The sequence below is a fragment of the Calliphora vicina genome, chromosome 1 (genome assembly GCF_958450345.1).
Source record: "Calliphora vicina chromosome 1, idCalVici1.1, whole genome shotgun sequence".
Lineage (NCBI taxonomy): Eukaryota > Metazoa > Arthropoda > Insecta > Diptera > Calliphoridae > Calliphora > Calliphora vicina.
In genome coordinates this window covers 23,879,936-23,900,717 of record NC_088780.1, presented here as the reverse complement: position 1 = coordinate 23,900,717, position 20,782 = coordinate 23,879,936, and the positions used below count along the sequence as shown (strand labels likewise).

The window sequence follows — 20,782 nt, the reverse complement described above, 5'->3', positions numbered from 1 at the left end:
TTGTGGTAAATTTGTTGTTTCTCTTGCTGATAGAAACTTAACATTAACAATATTTTTCTTTAAAGGATGTTTTTACTCTTTGGTATATTTAAGTAGTACTGTAATGTTTTCTTTTTTCTTTTTTTTTGTTGTTAAACATTTATTTGATTTGACTATTTTAGCTAGAAAAAAACTCATAAATTTTGAAACTAAAAGAAAATTAAACGCACGCTAATGTAATCTCTAGGGAGGAAAAGGTTTTAAATTAACTCAAGACAAAATGTATGTAAATTGAGGAAGAGGAAAGTTTGATTTGATTTGAGTTTTGAGTTTTTGTTTGGTTTTGTATTAGAGATCACATTTAAAACGTACGGTTAATTAATGTCACACTCTTAATTCGTCCATTAGTGGATGTTGTTGGGATTGTTGTTGTTGTTGTTGCTGCTGTTGCAATTGATGCTGTTGCATTGATTGAGCTGTACTGACTTGTACGGTGGGTGGAGGCGGCGGTGGACCCGCCCCGGTCAATGAGGTGGTCATTGTTTGATTATGAGAATTTTGCATTTGATGCTGATGTGTGACAATCATTTGCTGTTGCTGCTGTTGTTGTTGTTGCTGTTGTTGCTGCTGCTGCTGCTGCTGTTGATGGCTAAGTTGCTGCTGCTGCATTGAGGATTGTTTCATGCAACTTTTTTTCGTCAATGTACCACACTGATTGCCCATTACCTGCAGGGCATGAGGAGGCGGCATTAAACCCATTATAGTGGCTGTTGAAGCTGAACCATTACCTCCTACTCCGCCTCCACCGCCCGGATCTTGTAGAGACTTCATGTGTTTTGGTGGTGGCGGTGCTCGATGAGGTATATCGGCAAATTCTGGCGGTGGCAGTTGATGATGCTGCAAAGCATGATGATGTGATAATATGGTGGCAGGATCACTTTTACTGTGTATGGTTAAAGTCTCCAAATCACCACAAATATTATTAGGCATTTGGCCGCTCTCTTGTCTTTTCAGTTTTGTCTGTGATCGAGGCTCATTAAGTCTAGTCTTGTCACGTTGATAGTAGACACCAGCAAATATTAACACATTCAATATTAATAAACTACAACCAATGGCAATGGTTACACTTAAAGCTGTAGAATAGGCGGCGAAACCATCATTATCTTGTGAAGCCTGCGAACCTCCATGACCATCACCATCCATCATATCATCAGGATACATTTTACTGCCGGTATAGCGGGTGCCATTACGCTGCAGCGAAGACGATGGTGAACTTAGGTTCAGCAAGGAGAATACCTGATTGGTAAAGATGCTAAAATTCCCTAAAGCAGCATTGCCTATGCCTGGTGAATAGGGTGGATTGAGGGGTTTAATGGAAGCATCACCGGCAATATTGTTGTCCATTTCATCGTCATCTGTTAGCTGATGATGGGAGGCGGGAACATTATCTCCACCTGGTTTGTGCAGATCTGGTATTAAGTTTAGCCAAAAGGATAAACGATGTGCTCGATAGTGATTTTTCAGTTTGGGTTTGGTGTCTAAAAGATAAAAGGTACATAAAATAGAAAGCGATAGAGAAACGGTTAGCTATTTAACAATAAGTTGGCACGAAAGTCATACAAAGTATATCTTACAAAGTATAGAAACTTACCAAAATTTAAATACTTCTTATGAACACTTTCATAGGCGGTCCATTCGATGATTTTATAGCGACTTCTCTCTTGACGGCTACCATGATCACTTTCCATTTGTTCATTGGGATTGCTAAAATAAATAATATTGAAACAGTTTTGTTAGTTTTTTAAAACTTCTTGCTATTTTTAATTAAATAAAACTATATTCGCTTAACACCTACCCCGTTCTCACAAAATTCGACCAATACAGCATCACTATCTCCGACAGGCTTATTTCGGTTTTTGTATAATTACGTGTAAAATGATTGAAACCACCCACCAAGGGTGCTCCAAATATATACGGCAAATCCTCACCATGTATACAACCTTGCCGCTAAAATAAATAAAACAAATAACGAAAAATTTACATAAAAATTTCAAGCCGAAAATTGTGTGTGTCAGACATTAATTTTAATCAAATATTTTTAGACAAATTTCATGATTGATATTGTCGCTGTTGCACATTTAAGTATTACACTGTATGCATAATGTTATGGTGGCTTGTATGCTCTTTATTTTTATATATATTTTTTTCGCAATTTCACATAAACCACTTAATAATTGATTGATATTTTCCATGGTTTTAGTTTTATATTCATACTAGACGTATGATTGATATTTAATGTAAATTATATTTTAATATCACTCATACGCCGGAGGGGTTGCTCCATACATATATGTATTTAATGTTATTTATTTGTCTAATGGAGTTGCATAGAATAATTTATTTTTTAAATTTTGTTGAAATTGAATTAGTTTTTCATAGATAAATATTAGTAAAATAAATAGTAATATTTACAAGAGAATATATTTACAACATAGCAGCAGAAATAATAAAATGATTTCTAATTTTAGCAATAAAGTTGTTTTTTTAGAGACTTACCTGAGGATAATCACCATATCTAGTTTGATAGTCAAAAACGTATAGATAAGAGTTTCGATGATCGGCTGAATGTAGATCTACAGTTTGGGCAGCTGGTGCAACCACTTGAGCGTCACTTAAGGCCTCTAAAGTTTCGTCTCTGCAATAAGAGATTAATGTAGAATATTCCATTAAAATACAAAATTATAATAAAGATATTTACAGAGTGATACGAAACTATTTAAAACTCTTTAAAGATACATTTCGAATAAATTCTATACCCAGTTTGTAATTTAAATAAAAATAAACTTCCAGCACGCTTCCCCAATAAATTAAATTTTATTTTATTCGTTAAATTGTTTTCACATTAAACACATACATATATTTATGTATGTTTTTCCCCATTAATTGTTAAAGAGAAACTCACGTTCTTAAATTAATTTAATTTTTGTGTATTTTATGTATTTTTTTTCAGTTTAATTTTTACCACATACAGGACACAATATTTAAATTGAATTTATATTGAATTATTTCTAAAAATTAAACAATAATTTTCAGTATTGTACGCCATACACTAAAAACTGCAACAAAAACACTCAATATCCGCAAATATATAAAACATCATGTATTTCAATGGTGGAAATAAAAAAAATATAAAAAAAAAAATTGGAAAGTATTCAACAATGTAGAGCATGGCCAGAAATGACATAATAATAAAAATACCACAAAAATATTTTTTCAATAAAATTTAAAATAAAAAAAAATCTATGAGGAAATTTAAACTAACGATAACGAATATTAAACTGTGATTTAATGGCAAACATTTAGACAATTTAAATACTTTGACGAGATTACAGCAAACCAATAGCCAACCAATGCCTCTAAGTGCTGGTATGTTCAAGGCTTAGCAAGATAAAAAAGTCATTTTTTCCATTCTCAGAAAATATTTATTGTTATTTAAATTCAGGAAAAAAATATTTAAATTTTTTATTAAAAATTAAATTAGTTCACCTTTACGAAATTTTAAATGTATTTCTAAATTTAGCTACCACATTATTTTAATATGCAAACCTCATTATTATAATGACGTTACCACTGTATCTCATCAATTGTTAAAATAAATTGTGGTTTTTATACTTTTTACAAACCTGCCTAAAAAAAAACACCCACCAAATGATGTGCTCAAATATATATTTATATATGAATATTGTGTGTTATTTAGTTTGGTTGAAAAAATTCTGTATAAATTTAATGATTTTTTTTTTCAACAGGCTTGAAAGAATTTTCAATAAACAGAGTGAATTTTATATACAGCCACAATAAAATTAAGTAGGACAACCCTACAATATTAAAGATATTTTTTAATATAGAAGTGAGCAACAAAATGTAGTCATAGAATGAGAAAATTTTTTCTGTAGAAAATATAGCCACAGTCTGGGTAAATTATCTAACGAAAATGTAGTCACAGTCTGAGTAAATTTCTTATAGAAATTGTTGTCACAGCCTGAGCAAATTTGCCACAGAAAATACAGTCACAGTCTGAGAAAATTTTCTATAGAAATGAAAAAATTTTCTATAGAAAATGTGTTCACAAATTGAACAAATTTTCTATAGAGAATGTGTTCACAAATTGAAGAAATTTTCTATATAAAATGTGTTACAAATTGAAGAAATTTTCTATATAAAATGTGTTACAAATTGAAGAAATTTTCTATAGAAAAAGTGTTCACAAATTGAACACATTTTCTATAGAAAATGTGTTCACAAATTGAAGAAATTTTCTATAGAAAATGTGTTCACAAATTGAAGAAATTTTCTATAGAAAATGTGTTCACAAATTGAAGAAATTTTCTATAGAAAAAGTGTTCACAAATTGAAGAAATTTTCTATAGAAAATGTGTTCACAAATTGAAGAAATTTTCTATAGAAAATGTGTTCACAAATTGAAGAAATTTTCTATAGAAAATGTGTTCACAAATTGAAGAAATTTTCTATAGAAAATGTGTTCACAAATTGAAGAAATTTTCTATAGAAAATGTGTTCACAAATTGAAGAAATTTTCTATAGAAAATGTGTTCACAAATTGAAGAAATTTTCTATAGAAAATGTGTTTACAAATTAAAGAAATTTTCTATAGAAAATGTGTTCACAAATTGAAGAAAATTTCTATATAAAATGTGTTCACAAATCGAAGAAATTTTCTATAGAAAATGTGTTCACAAATTGAAGAAATTTTCTATAGAAAATGTGTTCACAAATTGAAGAAATTTTCTATAGAAAATGTGTTCACAAATTGAAGAAATTTTCTATAGAAAATGTGTTCACAAATTGAAGAAATTTTCTATAGAAAATGTGTTCACAAATTGAAGAAATTTTCTATAGAAAATTTTATCATAATATAAGCTATTTATCTATAGAAAATGTAGTGACAGCCAGATAAAAATGTCTACACAAAATGTGGTAAAAGCCAGAGAAACTTTTCTATAGAAAATGTAGTCGCAGCCAGAGAAAATTTTCTATACAAAGTCACTGTGCGAACAAATTTTCTGTACAAAATGTAGTCACTGTGCTAACAAATTTTCTATAGAGAATGTAGTCACATTGCGACCGAATTTTCTATAGAAAATGTAATCACATTGCGACCGAATTTTCTATAGAAAATGTAGTCACATTGCGACCGAATTTTCTACAGAAAATGTAGTCACATTGCGACCGAATTTTCTATAGAAAATGTAGTCACAGTGCGACCGAATTTTCTATAGAAAATGTAGTCACAGTGCTACCGAATTTTCTATAGAAAATGTAGTCACAGTGCGACCGAATTTTCTATAGAAATGTAGTCACAGTGCTACCGAATTTTCTATAGAAAATGTAGTCACAGTGCGACCGAATTTTCTATAGAAAATGTAGTCACAGTGCGAGCAAATTTTCTATAGAAAATGTAGTCATAGTGCGACGACATTTTTTTTAGAAAATGTAGTCACAGTGCGACAAAATTTTCTATAGAAAATGTAGTCACAGTGCAACCAAGTTTTTTATAGAAAATGTCAAAATTTTCTATAGAAAGTGTAGTCACAGTTCGACCAAAGTCACAGTCACAGTACGACCAACTTCTAAACAAATTTGCTGCAGAAAATTCATATTAGGAATATTTTGTTGCTTGTTTTATAATCAACATATGTATATGTACGTAAGTTTATCACCAAAATGTTCCAAACAGTAGAACCAGTACCAAGTATTTAGTATTTTCCTTATTTAAATACTTTTATTTATCTGCTTGTGTCAATATTTAACTTCCACTCTGTACAAATTTTAAATGTTTTCGTTACACATTCTGTCACATCCTGTCGTTGTAGTTATTTCAGTTTGCAACTACTCTCCCTCATAAAAAATTATCAGTTATAGACTGTTAGAAGGTTAGAAAAAAAAAACAAGAAAAAAATACCAATATATAAAATTTATTTTTTATCTAACTTCCGTTTAAATATAAATAAATCAGACATATATTGAATATGAATGAAAACAGGAGGTAAAAAATAAACAATCGCTAGGGAAATAAAAAAATATATTTAGGGTTCAAATGCAGGTGGTTGGACCTTAGATGCTGAAAGCAGGAAGGACAAAATATTAACAACAATATCGACAAAAAATCCTAAACATACTACATAGATATATAAATAATACTTAAACAAGTTGTATTTCTAAAGGTGTGTCATTTGGTAAACACCCTACAAATTTTTGTTGCTATAAGGTGTCGAAAGCCACTCTTTGTACGTTTTTTTTGCACTGATGCTGATTTTGGTTATTGGTGAAACCAACAAAAGAAAAAACATTTTTTTTTGTTGTTCACTATATTGTTGCGGCATTTGAAAAGTGTGTGTAAAATTTGTAATTTGTGGGAAATTGTTAAAACTTTTTTTTCGGCTGCTGTTTGTGCTGCCTTTAACTCTGCTGCTGTTACGTTAGTTATTGCTGCTGTAAGTATATATTTATGGCTGTATGAATGTCTATGTCTATGTGTTTGTGTAAATGTGGCATGTATAAAATATAAAGTTGATTGGTTTTATAGAAAATTTGGCTTTCACACTTTTTTTATTTTTCGTTTTATTTTTTTTGCAGTTTTACGATTATATCAATTTTATTTGGAAATTGTCGGTTGTACTTGTAGAGGAAATAACATGAACGTTATTTTTCTTTCGGTTTTATTTTTAGTATTAAACGACCTACTTATTTAAAAGAATTTATTACAATTTAGTAACTTGTAAATCAATCAAAATGTGAAAAATTGTAGAATGTATTGCGTTATATTTAATTGCAAATAAAATATACGCATTTTTTGTTTAGTAAAAAATTAACTCAGTTTATAGGTATAAATATATAATAATGGATTTAATCTATAAGTTAGAGGTAATTTGATAAATCTTCTGTAAGTTTTAAAGTATGTTTTTTTAATTTTCAACTTTAAATCACTATAACCTTTTGAAGTGAAATACTAGTAGCCTAAGATTTATTGTAGAAAATGTAGTCACAGTCTGAACAAATTTTCTATAGAAAATGTTGTCAGAATCTAAGAAAATTTTCTATAGAAAATGTTGTCAAAATCTAAGAAAATTTTCTATAGGAAATATAGTCACTGTCTGATCAAATTTTCTTAGAAAATGTAGTCAAATTCTGAGCAGTGCGGCCAAATTTTCTATAGAAAATGTAGTCACAGTGCGAGCAAATATTCTATAGAAAATGTAGTCACAGTGCAAGCATATTTTCTGTAGAAAAAGTAGTTACAGTGCGAGCAAATTTTCTATAGAAAATGTAGTCACAGTGCGACCAAATTTTCTATAGAAAACGTAGTAACAGTGCGAGAAAATTTTCTATAGAAAACGTAGTAACAGTGCGAGCAAATTTTCTATAGAAAACGTAGGCACAGTGCGAGCAAATTTTCTATAAAAAACGTAGTCACAGTGCGAGCAAATTTTCTATAGAAAATGTAGTCACAGTGCGAGCAAATTTTCTGTAGAAAATGTAGTCACAGTGCGAGCAAATTTTCTGTAGAAAATGTAGTCACATTGCGAGCAAATTTTCTATAGAAAATGTATTCACAGTGCAAGCAAATTTTCTATAGAAAATGTATTCACAGTGCGAGCAAATTTTCTATAGAAAATGTACTCACAGTGCGAGCAAATTTTCTATAGAAAATGTAGTCACAGTGCGAGCAAATTTTCTATAGAAAATGTAGTCACGGTGCGAGCAAATTTTCTATAGAAAATGTAGTCACGGTGCGAGCAAATTTTCTATAGAAAATGTAGTCACAGTGCGAGCAAATTTTCTATAGAAAATGTTGTCACAGTGCGAGCAAATTTTCTATAGAAAATGTTGTCACAGTGCGAGCAAATTTTCTATAGAAAATGTAGTCACAGTGCGAGCAAATTTTCTATAGAAAATGTAGTCACAGTGCGAGCAAATTTTCTATAGAAAATGTAGTCACAGTGCGAGCAAATTTTCTATAGAAAATGTAGTCACAGTGCGAGCAAATTTTCTATAGAAAATGTAGTCACAGTGCGAGCAAATTTTCTATAGAAAATGTAGTCACAGTGCGAGCAAATTTTCTATAGAAAATGTAGTCACAGTGCGAGCAAATTTTCTATAGAAAATGTAGTCACAGTGCGAGCAAATTTCCTATAGAAAATGTAGTCACAGTGCGAGCAAATTTTCTATAGGAAATGTAGTCACAGTGCAAGCAAATTTTCTATAGAAAATGTAGTCATAGTGCGACCACATTTTTTTTAGAAAATGTAGTCACAGTGCGACAAAATTTTCTATAGAAAATGTAGTCACAGTGCAACCAAGTTTTTTATAGAAAATGTCAAAATTTCTATGAAATTTTTGTCACAGTCTGAGCAATTTTTTGTCACACTGGGGGTTACTCCCTAATTCAATACGAAAGGAAATCGTTTCGTATTACAATGAATTTAGTACACAAGTTTTCCATAGAATATATAGTCAAATTCTGACTAAGTTTTATTGAAATGTATAGTCATAGTCGGACAAAATTTTCTATTGACAGTGATTGTATTCACTGTCTCAGTAAAATTTATTAAGATATTCTTGTCAAATTCCCAAATTTTCTATAGGAATTTTCTGTAGAAAATGTAGTCATAGCCTGAGGTAATTTTTTATATAATTGCCCAATTCACAATTGATGTCGTAGTGTTGTATGTCATAAATATTTTTCATACAATTTTTTCGAAACAAAAACAAAACATTAATAAAAAAAACTACGACATACAACGATACAACGCTACGACACCAATTGTGAATTGGGCAATTATGTTCTCATAATCTGACGAAATTTTTGTGTAAAAATTGTTGTCACATGGTGTCAAAATATTCATTAGAAAATATTTTCACAGAGATTTTTTCTATAGAAAATGTAGCCCCAATCTGTCTGAATTATTTGTAAAAAATGTTGTCCATTTCAGGCAAAATTTTTTAGTTTAAGTATTGTCACAGTCAGATTAAATTTTCTATGGAAAATCTAGTCTCATTCTATGTAGTAATGAATATAGGCAAGAATATAGTCATGGTGTTTACTATATATAAAATATTCTCATTCTACATATCCCATTTTTTTACGTAATTAAACGAAATAAAATTGAAATCAATTCTTGTCACATTGACAAATTTTTTTTTGAATTCCATTGGTACTATGAAATTCTAAGTAGAAAATGTTTGACCCTCCAATGCGTATGATTATTGAGGAGGCACCATTTCATATTACTCATACTACCTGTGGGCACACAAAAATCTTAATTAAATTCCATTGTAAGATTTTTGGAAATAACAATTATAAACCTGTTACATGAATTCATAATTCCTATAAATACCCAATAGGGGTGCTGTAATAAAATAACGCATAATAATAAAATAAAGAAGAGAGCAGTTCACAAAGTATTTCGTTAAATTGATAAATTGCTATGGTTCTGCAAAATCTGTCTTATTCAAATACTGAAAGAATTTGTTAATGAGCAAAGGTTTTGTTTCAGAGATAAGTTTTGAGGTAGAAAATAAATATTTTAAGATACGAAAAAAGCATAATCACTAAATAATCGACTGTTTTAATTTTAACTTGTATAAGTCATATATGATTGTATTGAAAAAAGCTTTACAAAATTTTATTTTTCAATCTATTATATTTTTTTTAAAAACACTTTTCGAACCCATCCCCGTCTTTTATATGACTCCAAAGAAATATAATTATTTTTCCACTTGAATTTTATTATTAAAAAATAATTTGTCGGTTACCTGATATTAATTGGATGCTGTACTGGTCTCTCCCAATCCGTATACTCATTAACAATCGTAGCAAATATTTCATTCAAATGATACGTGTATGTGTTGCGCACGTAGGCCTTTAAGATTTTCGAACGTCTATCAGCTTCAATGCCATATTGAACATCACCCGAATTGAAGGAGAAAAACGCCTCAGCACGTGTTACACCAGCCATTAAATCATATCTGCAAATAAAATCGAAGCGAATATGTACATTACTATATGGTAAGATTTACGATTAAAAACAGGGGGCAAAAAACAAATGAAAATGATGGAGTTTCTTCTGTCATTTCCAAAAAGAAAAAACGAAATGTAATAAAATATGTAAACACAATCATCATACAAAGACGATGAAAGTACTGAAATGATATTGGTAAATAATGATAAATTAAGGAGAGTTTAAGAAGCAAGGAGGAGGCTTTAATAAGAATTCACCAGAACTCGTCGTTCAGAACAAAGATAATTGAAAGAAAATTGGTAAGGAGAAAATAAGTACATGATAATTTTATTTTCTTTTTCGTCGAAAATAAGAAAAATTACAAGAAATTAATGATAAAGTCAATAAAATTGGTTGAAGAATATTTCATGGAAATTTCTATTTTCTTCTGAAAATAAAAGCGAATAATACATGTGTTTGTATTACAATATAAAAATAAATTTATTCATTAAGTAAAAACGTCAATAACAAAGAACTCTAATAAAGTAAACAGGTCTGAAAGTATTTAAATAACGCTTTAATTATATTGAAAATAAAGTTCCATAATAACAATATTTGCAAAGATATAGCTACAGCGAAACTAAGCATCTCTATAAAATCTAATCAAAGTCTAGCTAAGTTCTCTGTACATGAAAATGTCTATAGAAAATATAGTCACAAAGCGAACAAATTTTCTATAGAAAATGTAGTCACAAAACGGCAAAATTTTCTATAGAAAATGTAGTCACAAAACGGCAAAATTTTCTATAGTAAATGTAGTCACAAAACGGCAAAATTTTCTATAGAAAATGTAGTCACAAAACGGCAAAATTTTCTATAGAAAATGTAGTCACAAAACGGCAAAATTTTCTATAGAAAATGTAGTCACAAAACGGCAAAATTTTCTATAGAAAATGTAGTCACAAAACGGCAAAATTTTCTATAGAAAATGTAGTCACAAAACGGCAAAATTTTCTATAGAAAATGTAGTCACAAAACGGCAAAATTTTCTATAGAAAATGTAGTCACAAAGCGACAAAATTTTCTATAGAAAATGTAGTCACAAAGCGACAAAATTTTCTATAGAAAATGTAGTCACAAAGCGACAAAATTTTCTATAGAAAATGTAGTCACAAAGCGACAAAATTTTCTATAGAAAATGTAGTCACAAAGCGACAAAATTTTCTATAGAAAATGTAGTCACAAAGCGAAAAAATTTTCTATAGAAAATGTAGTCACAAAGCGACAAAATTTTCTATAGAAAATGTAGTCACAAAGCGACAAAATTTTCTATAGAAAATGTAGTCACAAAGCGACAAAATTTTCTATAGGTAGTCACAAAGCGACAAAATTTTCTATAGAAAATGTAGTCACAAAGCGACAAAATTTTCTATAGAAAATGTAGTCACAAAGCGACACAATTTTCTATAGAAATTGTTGTCACAGATCGTCACAAAGCGACACATTTTCGTATAGAATTTTCTATAGAAAATGTAGTTTCAATTTGTCCATATTTATAGTTCTTTTTTTAGTGTTTATGCAAATACAGTTGGTTTGGAATTTCTATTAATATCTTATATTTAAATCTATATCAACAAAATTCTTTACCATCTCACCATTCACCTACAATCAATTCTTAAATCAAGGAATTTCTAATACATTCAAAAACAATCCGAAATATAAATATGCACAAAAGAAGAGTAGATAAATTTATCATTTGGGGTTGAGCGAGTGATTTGAATGAATGAATAAAGATACAAATAGACCCATGAACAATAAAACTGAAAAGAATAATTCTGTAATAGGAGTAGTAAAAATAAATTGCCGTTACAAAAACTATTATTTTTGACAAAGGAAAACTAACTATGCATACAATTCTGTAGATTTTTTTTTTTTTTTTGTATTTACTTGGCTAAATTTTTTTCATTTATAACAGGCCACAAATCCTTCTACATACATTTATGGTTAACAAAACATACACACAAAAACTTTTTTTAACAAAAAAAGAGAAAAATTAAATAAATATATAGCAAAAAGAGCAAATGTAAAATTATGACTTAGTTCTACAACAATATACAAAAAAAATAGGCAACCAAAATATACTCAAGTTGACAAGCTCTTTTCAAAGCGAAAAAAGGAGAGAGTTCACAAAAAAGGCCAACAACCCAATTGTTAATAACACTTCCGTTATAAAGGGATTGGCCATTCTTACACACAATCCCACTTTCCCAAAAAAAAGTTTTTTTTTTCAATTGGGACATGTTGTTTAGGGGTAAACATCATAAATAAGGTTCTAGTAATAAATGATATAAAAGTAATCAAAGATATTTTTTCTTCCTCATCATTTTTGGTTATTTATATCAGTATATTTTTTTATACGCAATTGTACTGTTTTTTCATCTATAGAAATCTTTTGTGTGGATACCATTTCATTTTACACGAACCGGAAGTGATGTAGAGTTCAAGAAGAGAAATGGCCTTTTAAAATTTGCTTGAGCAATTTTATTGAAATATTAAACATTAGTGTCTCTAGGGATCCAATTATGATGAAAAGTGTTTTCACAACTTCATTATGATTTGAGTGCTTGCTTTTTCTTTATTTATTTCGCTAAGACTTTGATTAAATATGTAATCGTTTTTTAAAAAGCATTTAAAGTTTTATGAAATTAAAAGTAGCTTAATTTGCAAAAGGCTTTAGATTAAGTTTGATAGGATTTGTTAAAAATATTTAAACAAATACATATACAATAACTTTTTATAACTTTATTTTATTCTTGAATTAAAAAACTGTGACTAAGTGTGAAAAAGTACTTAAATTCTGTGAAAAATTCTCAACTATCGGAGCAATTATTCCAAAGAGATTAGCTCACTTATCTGAGCAAATTTTCTAAAGATTCTTAGCTAAGAATCTGAGAAAATTTTCTCAGAATCAGAGCAAATTTTCTAAAGAAACTTAGCTCGGAATCTGAGCAAATTTTCTAAAGAAACTTATCTCAGAATTTCCTATACCAAATTAGCTCAGATTCTGAGAAAATTTTCTGAAGGTACTTGCTCAGATTCTGAAATAATTTTCTAATGAAAATTTGCTCGGAGTCTGAGTAAATTTTCTAAAGAGACTTAGCTCAGAGTCTGAGTAAATTTTATAAAGAACCTTAACTCAGAGCCTGAATAATTTTCTTAAGAAACTTAGCTCGGAGTCTGAGCAAAATTTCTAAAGAAACTAAGCTCAGGTTCTTAGCATATTTACTAAAGACTGTGTTTACTTTCTAATCACTCACAGTCTGGAAATTTGATATTTTTTTACATTTTTTCAATATAGTTTATAAACAGTTGCTAATTAGAATAGCTTTCACTTCATTTAAATTTATAAGTAACATAATATAAGTATTTTAATTTTTTTTGTGTCAAATTCTAAAAGTGCTGTAGTAACTTGTTTTTAATTATGTCAAGTAAATTGTACATTGCTTATATTTCAGCTACATGTTTTATCATTATTAATCTAAATCAACATGTATGTTTAACATGCATATAAACATAAACTACGCCCATTACCAAATACTTCGATGCATGTAGGCATAAAGAGTTTACCTGGCTGTTGTAAGCAAAAATGCATACCTGCTTGTACAGCGACACTGTGATGCAATTGGAATATGGATATGGTTAAAAAATATAACTGAAATATATGTATGATTTTTTTTAAACACAATGTGCTGCAATATCACTCTTAAACGCAATTTTTATATATTCAAATCACATACTTTAAAATTTATCTTATTCATTTTCCTCACAGTGTAACCCCAAAGTAAGTAATGCCTTTAACTAATATTACATAATAGAATTTGTAACTTTTGGTTGTTGTTTGTATGCATGTATTTAGTATGTAGTTGTGCTCGTAAATATTTGCAATGTATGTGTGCTATTGTATTTGTCTACATGCATTTCCTCTAACACATAAACCAAAAATTACATACATACATATGTATTATGATGGACCCTATTTTGCACTATTTCGATTTTTGACTCTCCCAAGCTCTAAAATGGTTTTCGTCATATGAAAACTATTTCCAGGATATGTTAGCATCAGCAGATAATGTTTAGAAGTTGTACATTTTATTTGAAGTTTTGGGTCAAAGTGGTAACATTTTCCAAAAAATTATTTATTGTGTGACTTAAAAAAAGTTTTTAAATCTTTTGAACGCGATTTTTGTTTTTAATAACTTATATGTAATTTATACTCAATCAGTTATTGACCACTGTAGTGTGAATAACTAGGTTTCTTTTCGGTTCAAAAATGTCGAGTTACTTTTGAAAAAAAAGTGCCACTGAAGCACACCACTTGCTCACCAAAGCTTATGGCGAATGTGTTCAATCAGTTTCAACGTGCGCAAGATGGTTTGTGAGGTTCAGAAGTGGCGATTATGAGATTTAAGATCGCCAAGGCCAGCCCAAAAAGTTTGACTACCAATTTTTGGAAGCATTACTCCATGAATATTGCCGTAAACCTCAACAAGAGCTTGTAAAATCATTGGGAGCTACTCAGGCAGCAATTTCAATACGTTTGCAAGCAGCTGGATTCATCTCAAAGCACGAAAATTGGGTACCATCTTAATATTATTAACAAAATTAACAAAATCACACGGACTAATCTCAGAGCTCCCACATAAGGCCCACTTCGGAAAATATCAAATAAATTATTGAAATTTTTAAAGAAAATAAATTTTGTGCTTGTTACACCCTTCACCATGATTGGCAAGCAAAAAAACAATCAGGGTCAAATTCATTTCATACTACAAGCTACAATTGAAAATGTTGTAATATGATCTAAATACTTTCACATAGTAACCTTTTATTATTTTCTTCTATTCAAATTATCTTGAAAAAAAGTTTCAAGGGTTTTTGTGTTTTTAGTCGTGGTAGCGATTCTGGTGGAATTGCCCATATATAATTCATACATCAATATATCCGCTATAGACCCGATTTGGTTGCTATTTGTAATCGAGAAAATTGTCCCAGAAATGGCTGAAATATAAGCTAAAAACCACAACTACCTCGTTTTTTTTATCTATTTTTATACCCTCCAGCCATGAGTGGTAAGGGTGTAAGTTTGTCAGTCCTTTTGTAATTTCAACATTTTTCATTTGCGAATTTAGTGGATTTTGATCAACTGATAAAAGGAAATTTGAATATATTAAGTATATTTAATTGGATTTTTTTACATATACTTTTTGGAAAAACCAAAAGATCCAAAACTCGAAACTTCAAATAAAATGTGTAAACCGATTTTTATAAATTTTTCAGTATTTAGTGTTTAGATAACGGGGAACACTTTAAGATCTCAAGGTCTCTAAAAATGCAAAATAAGGTCCATCCTATTACATACGTAAGGATGTAGGTGAACTGTAGGCACGTGAATGTCGCGGTTTATTTTACTGAGTGTATGTATGTCTGCCTACTTGTATATAATTAGTGCTGCTATAATTAATATAACTGTAGCGCGACAATTATAATTGATTCAATAAATTTGCGTGGCCACTGGAAATTTAAACTAAAATACTAATACATTTACTACATTTGCTATTGTGTTACATGCTCTGCAATAAACACTTGATTTAAGGATTTTGATTACTACTTATTCCAAATAAAATATTAGTTTTATGTAATTTTTGCATTTTATAAACAATTTTTCAGTTACATTCCCTGGCACAATGATTTCAAATACAAATCACGACATTGGAAGTGAAATAGTATTTAATCGAAAAAATATCGAAAAACATGGTAAAGGCACGCACATAAGTTAAAATGTAAATTAGAAAATTTGTACATTATGTGCAAATATCGGAGGTATGTAGATAAATTTAAATTCGTTAAAATTTTATAAAATACTTAAAAACATTCCGGAATCTTCTTTAGAAGCTCACAAATAATTAAATGATATTGGTATCGACATAAAATTCACTGTAATTAAGTTTCCCATGAACAAATATCATACCTCGAAAAACTCTATATATTTGCATATGTATAAGGTTATTTAAGAATATCACACAGTGATTAGCTTAAAAATTAAAACACAATTAACATTAATTATTCTAAATATGTTGTTATCACAACATGCTATAATATATTCGCCATGTATTTGCCTCAAACTCGTTGCCTTAACTACCGCTGTTAGTCTCATTACTTAAGTTACCTCTAATTGTATTTAAGTTTCCATTTTATCACATTAATAAGTAAAAGATTATTATAAACGCCTAGAATGTAACTCCCACCTTTCTAAATTAAGGTGGATATTAAAAGGATGTTCTTTGCCTTTTGTGCGAAAAACGCAAATACAATTTCTTCTCTAAACATAAATCTAAATTAACTAAGAGTTAGCGTTTAATTTAACATTAGGATTTTATATGTAAATGAAATATGTATGGATATGAATGGTGCTTACCAAAGTAATCGTGTATGTTTATTTATGAGCTTAGATAAGTTGCTGTAAATACTTATAAAATTTGGAAGGTTTTCTGAGAAAATTGAATAATATAAGAACAAATTATATTCCACCATATGCTAGGGAGAAGTAAACTAGATCGTTTAGTTGAAGGAGTCTAGAAAAGAAGAAGTGCTAGGTAAATTCTCTGCGAGTTGTTAAGTTTTCAATAATTAATTTGCCAAGTAAAAAACATAAGGTAGACATGTTATATATCAATGGACAGTGAATTTTGTCTATTTTTCAAAAATACATGTATATAATTTTTTACAGTCAAAAAAATTCATGGACTACTTTTTTTGAAAAATATGATAAAAAATGCTTTTTATTGAGTTTTTGCAAAGACACAAATTTTTCAAATTGAAATTAAACTTTTATTTATGAATATTTTTTAATGAAGTTTTACAGTTATATAGACTTTTCCATTAGAAATGAAAAATTGCTATAATATCCATATCAGGGGTGGGATTATCAGAAGCCACTACAAAATAATTAAGAACTTACTTGGTCACCTAAAGTGTGTTACTATATTTTGATATCTCAGAATTTTTGCCCTAAATTTGAATTTTACATAAAAATAGGGGTTTTTTGGATGAACCTGGTCCCCTCGATATCAGAAATTTGTTAAATTTTTTCATTTGAAATATTTTGTGTAATGTTGGCTTTTTAGAGAATATAAATTCTTTATACATCATCTTAGAAAAGAATAAAAGTACAGGTAATCCTCCATTTACGCGGTACTTTATTTACGCGAATTCGGTATAACGCGAACTCAAATTAGCAACCATTTTTTTCAAATACGCCACTTTTTTTACACGATTTTTATATAATGCGGATTTCTTTTTTGAAAACTTCATTAATTTTTAAGAATTTTTTATGTTTTGATCTCTTTTATGTATTAGAATATTTTGTTTTTTTAATTAACATTTTTTCATAATTTTCAATAAGAAATAATTTTTTTAGTTGAGTTTTTTTTACTTTACTTTTGTTTTAACTAAGTTTTTAAAAGTACAAATAAAATAAGTTTACTTAAAGTATATATCGTCGCCTTATTTCCGCTTTCATTTAAGGTGACGATATGTATCACAGTGGTTTAGAAACTTTTTTTTTTCGAAATAATTCGGTATCTCGGGAACTATTGGATATATTATTACAAAATTTCACATGGTCAGAGCTGAGGTGTTTTTGAGTTAAATTACATTTTTTCAGCTTCCTAGGGGTAATACGGGCCAGTTTGTGCCCCCTCAAAGTTGGTCACCTCGGGTCTCAAAATTTTTAAAAAAATTCCCAAAAATTCATTTATGATCCGAATGAGCTGAAATTTAAAATATAAATAGTCCTTGAGAAGATCTACAAAAAATACGCTTACATGTGTAGGTTATCTCCTTCAGTTGAAGAGATATTTAGGTTTATTTATTTATTTTTTTTTAATTTTGCTCGATTTTTTTTGTTTTTTAGATATGGCGGCCCTACGGAGGGTCGAATTTTTTATTTCAAAATATCAGCTATATTGGCAATAAAATTCTAAATAAAATAAAAAAAACTTGTAAAACGTGTAAAACGTTACACGCATCCAAAGTTGGAACATGTAAAATGGGCCTAATTTTTTACGATTTTTCCTAAAAAAGTCCCTATATTTTTTCTTTTGTAGAAACAAATTTTCTTTGGGACTATATACAATTTTTATATGCTCCGGAAAGAAAACTTAATGCAAAAGCATGTAAAGTAAAATTGGGCTCACTTAAGCGGACACAGTATCCCCCAGACCTATCCAAACTTGGACAATTTTAAAAAAAATATTTAGGTTTCAGTTAAAAATTCTAAAAAGGCAAAGCACCGATCCTCGAAAAAGTTCCGTATTTGTATAACCCTATATGTTGTTTAAAGACTTAGAAAGTTGTTTTACTATCACACGGTAAATAGCGTCACAGTAGGCACTTTTCTAAAAAAACTCAGTTTTTGGAACACATTTTCCCCGTTTTAGGAATTTCGGTATTTGAAAATAAAAAATGTCAAAAATTATAATGTCATTAATTTAAGCACATTTGGGTCTAAATTAGTTCACAATTTTGTTATGATATCTTTAACCGTTAAAATTTTACATCAAATCAAATTTTATATTTTTATTCGTGGAAAATCACCATATGAAAGTTTTTTTAGTTTTTAAGGTAAATGAAGTCCCAAAATTTTATAAAATTATTTAATTTTACTAAAATATCAATCCCCAGGTCATAATGTTTTCAACAGTATCAAATACTTATATAAAAAGCCTTTACTTACTCCTCAGAAGTTCCACAAACCTTGCCCGCTTTGACAAATTTGTACATTTTTTCATATAATGCGTATAATATCTCCAATACTTCCCGAGACACCGAATTATTTCCAAAAAAAAAAGTTTCTAAACCACTGTGTGTATGTGCATACGTGTTTTCTATTTAACGCGATTTATAGGTCTCAATTTCTTTATGGTTATATGACTGATGTATTGTTTTACGAGAAATCAAAAATTATTGGCCCACAAAAACATTTTGTTCTAAATTAGAACCTCGTTTTACGCGAATTTGATTTACACGCTATTTTTTGGGCCCAACAAATCGCGTAAATGGAGGCCTACCTGTAGTTTTTTCCTAACAACTAGCGAAAAATAGACTTTTTTAAAATTGTTTAAATTAAAATGCATTTATCTTTGATTTTTAAATAGTTATTTTTCTGTTTGTTGTAACATATACAATTGTTGTCAGTCCAATAAAATAAAACAAGTAAGAAAGTATAATCGGTCAAACCCGACCATATAATACCCTACACTAAGTAAAAGAGCAAAAACATTATTCTTTTAAAATTTCAATAATTTATATTTTTGAGTGATTTTCGGAAGTGGGCCTTATATGGGGGCTATGACCAATTATGGACCGATCACCATGAAATTAGGTCGTGTGATTCATGTTTATATGAAAGTTGACTATATTGAATTTTGTGAGTACACCAACATTTTTAAGCGATTTATGCACGTTAAAGTGATTTTCGGAAGCGGGTCTATATGGGAGCTATGACTAATTATGGACCGATCGTAACAAAATTTGTTGACATGAATTTTGTATATATAAAACTTATTTGGAGCGCAATATGTGGAGATACATTTATAAATTAAACATTTATGACCAATTTCGGAAGGACATTTGTATGTGGGCTAGGTAAAATAATGGACCGATTTCAGCCAGTTTCAATAGGCTTAGTCCTTGGGCCAAAAAAATAACATGTTACAAATTTGATCGAAATATCTTCAAAATTCCGACCTGTACTCTGCGCACAAGGTTTACATGGACAGCCACCCAACCAGACGGACGGACATCGTTTAATCGACTCAGAAAGTGATTCTAAGTCGATCGGTATACTGGGTGTTAGACTAATATTTTTGGGCGTTACAAACATCTGCACAAACACATAATACCCTCCCCACCATGGTGGTGTAGGGTATAAATAGAGAAAATCGGGAATTATTTGGACCTGTTATTATCAAAAAAATGGAGTAAGTTGGGTAAACATGTTGAAAATTTAATTTTAGAATGCGAATATCTCCTAAGCTATAAGAGATAATTGATAGCTGAGATGGTGATGGTGAGATTCTTTATATGTATTTTTTTGGAAATCGCAACCCAAACGAAGAGATAGGGACTTCCGAGGTTTGACATTTGATGGTGGTCATATTGTTAAAGCCGCATCTGATAAATAGGCTGTAGTCTCCTTAGTTTGTCTTGCCAAATCACTATGAATTGATATATCGTGCAAATGATAAAAATTAATTGGCCCTGCACTAATTGGAAACTAACCATAATTTTCATCAAAAAATCATCCTCAATGATGGAGCTCATTTCTGAATAAATGGGTATGTCAACAAACAAAATTGTCGAATCAAGAGCTTCCAATGCACCTCAACAAAGTCACTGTTTGATGTGGATTTTGAACTGTTGGCTTCTTCGTTCCATATTCCTTTGAGAACAAGATTGGCCAGGCCATTACCGTCAACGGCGTGATCTGTAGGGCGATGATTACCAACTTCGTTTAGCCTGAATTGGATGATATGGACACCAACGACATGTGGTTTCAACAGGACGCCGCTACGTGACACACAGCTCATGCCTCACTGAGCGATTTGAGGATATGGTCATTTCACGTGGAGGTGAACTGTCCACCAATATCGTGCGATTTTACCTCATTAGACTTTTTCTTGCGGGGTTGACTTCGATAATTTTATTTGAAAACTCAATACTGG

General features: G+C 29.8%; 1 protein-coding gene across 1 annotated transcript in view; it reads right to left on the bottom strand.

Annotated features, from left to right (window-relative positions):
* Positions 1–363: 363 nt before the first annotated feature.
* Nlg3 (Neuroligin 3) overlaps positions 364–20,782 on the bottom strand; it is a 147,412-nt gene continuing 126,993 nt past the window's right edge. Inside the window, exons 7-11 of the mRNA XM_065498289.1 lie at positions 9,814–10,026; positions 2,536–2,674; positions 1,835–1,986; positions 1,631–1,743; positions 364–1,517 (exon numbers count right to left, since the gene is read on the bottom strand). Of these exons, the coding sequence (XP_065354361.1) occupies positions 364–1,517; positions 1,631–1,743; positions 1,835–1,986; positions 2,536–2,674; positions 9,814–10,026 (1,771 nt within the window). The remainder of the gene's footprint in view (positions 1,518–1,630; positions 1,744–1,834; positions 1,987–2,535; positions 2,675–9,813; positions 10,027–20,782) is intronic.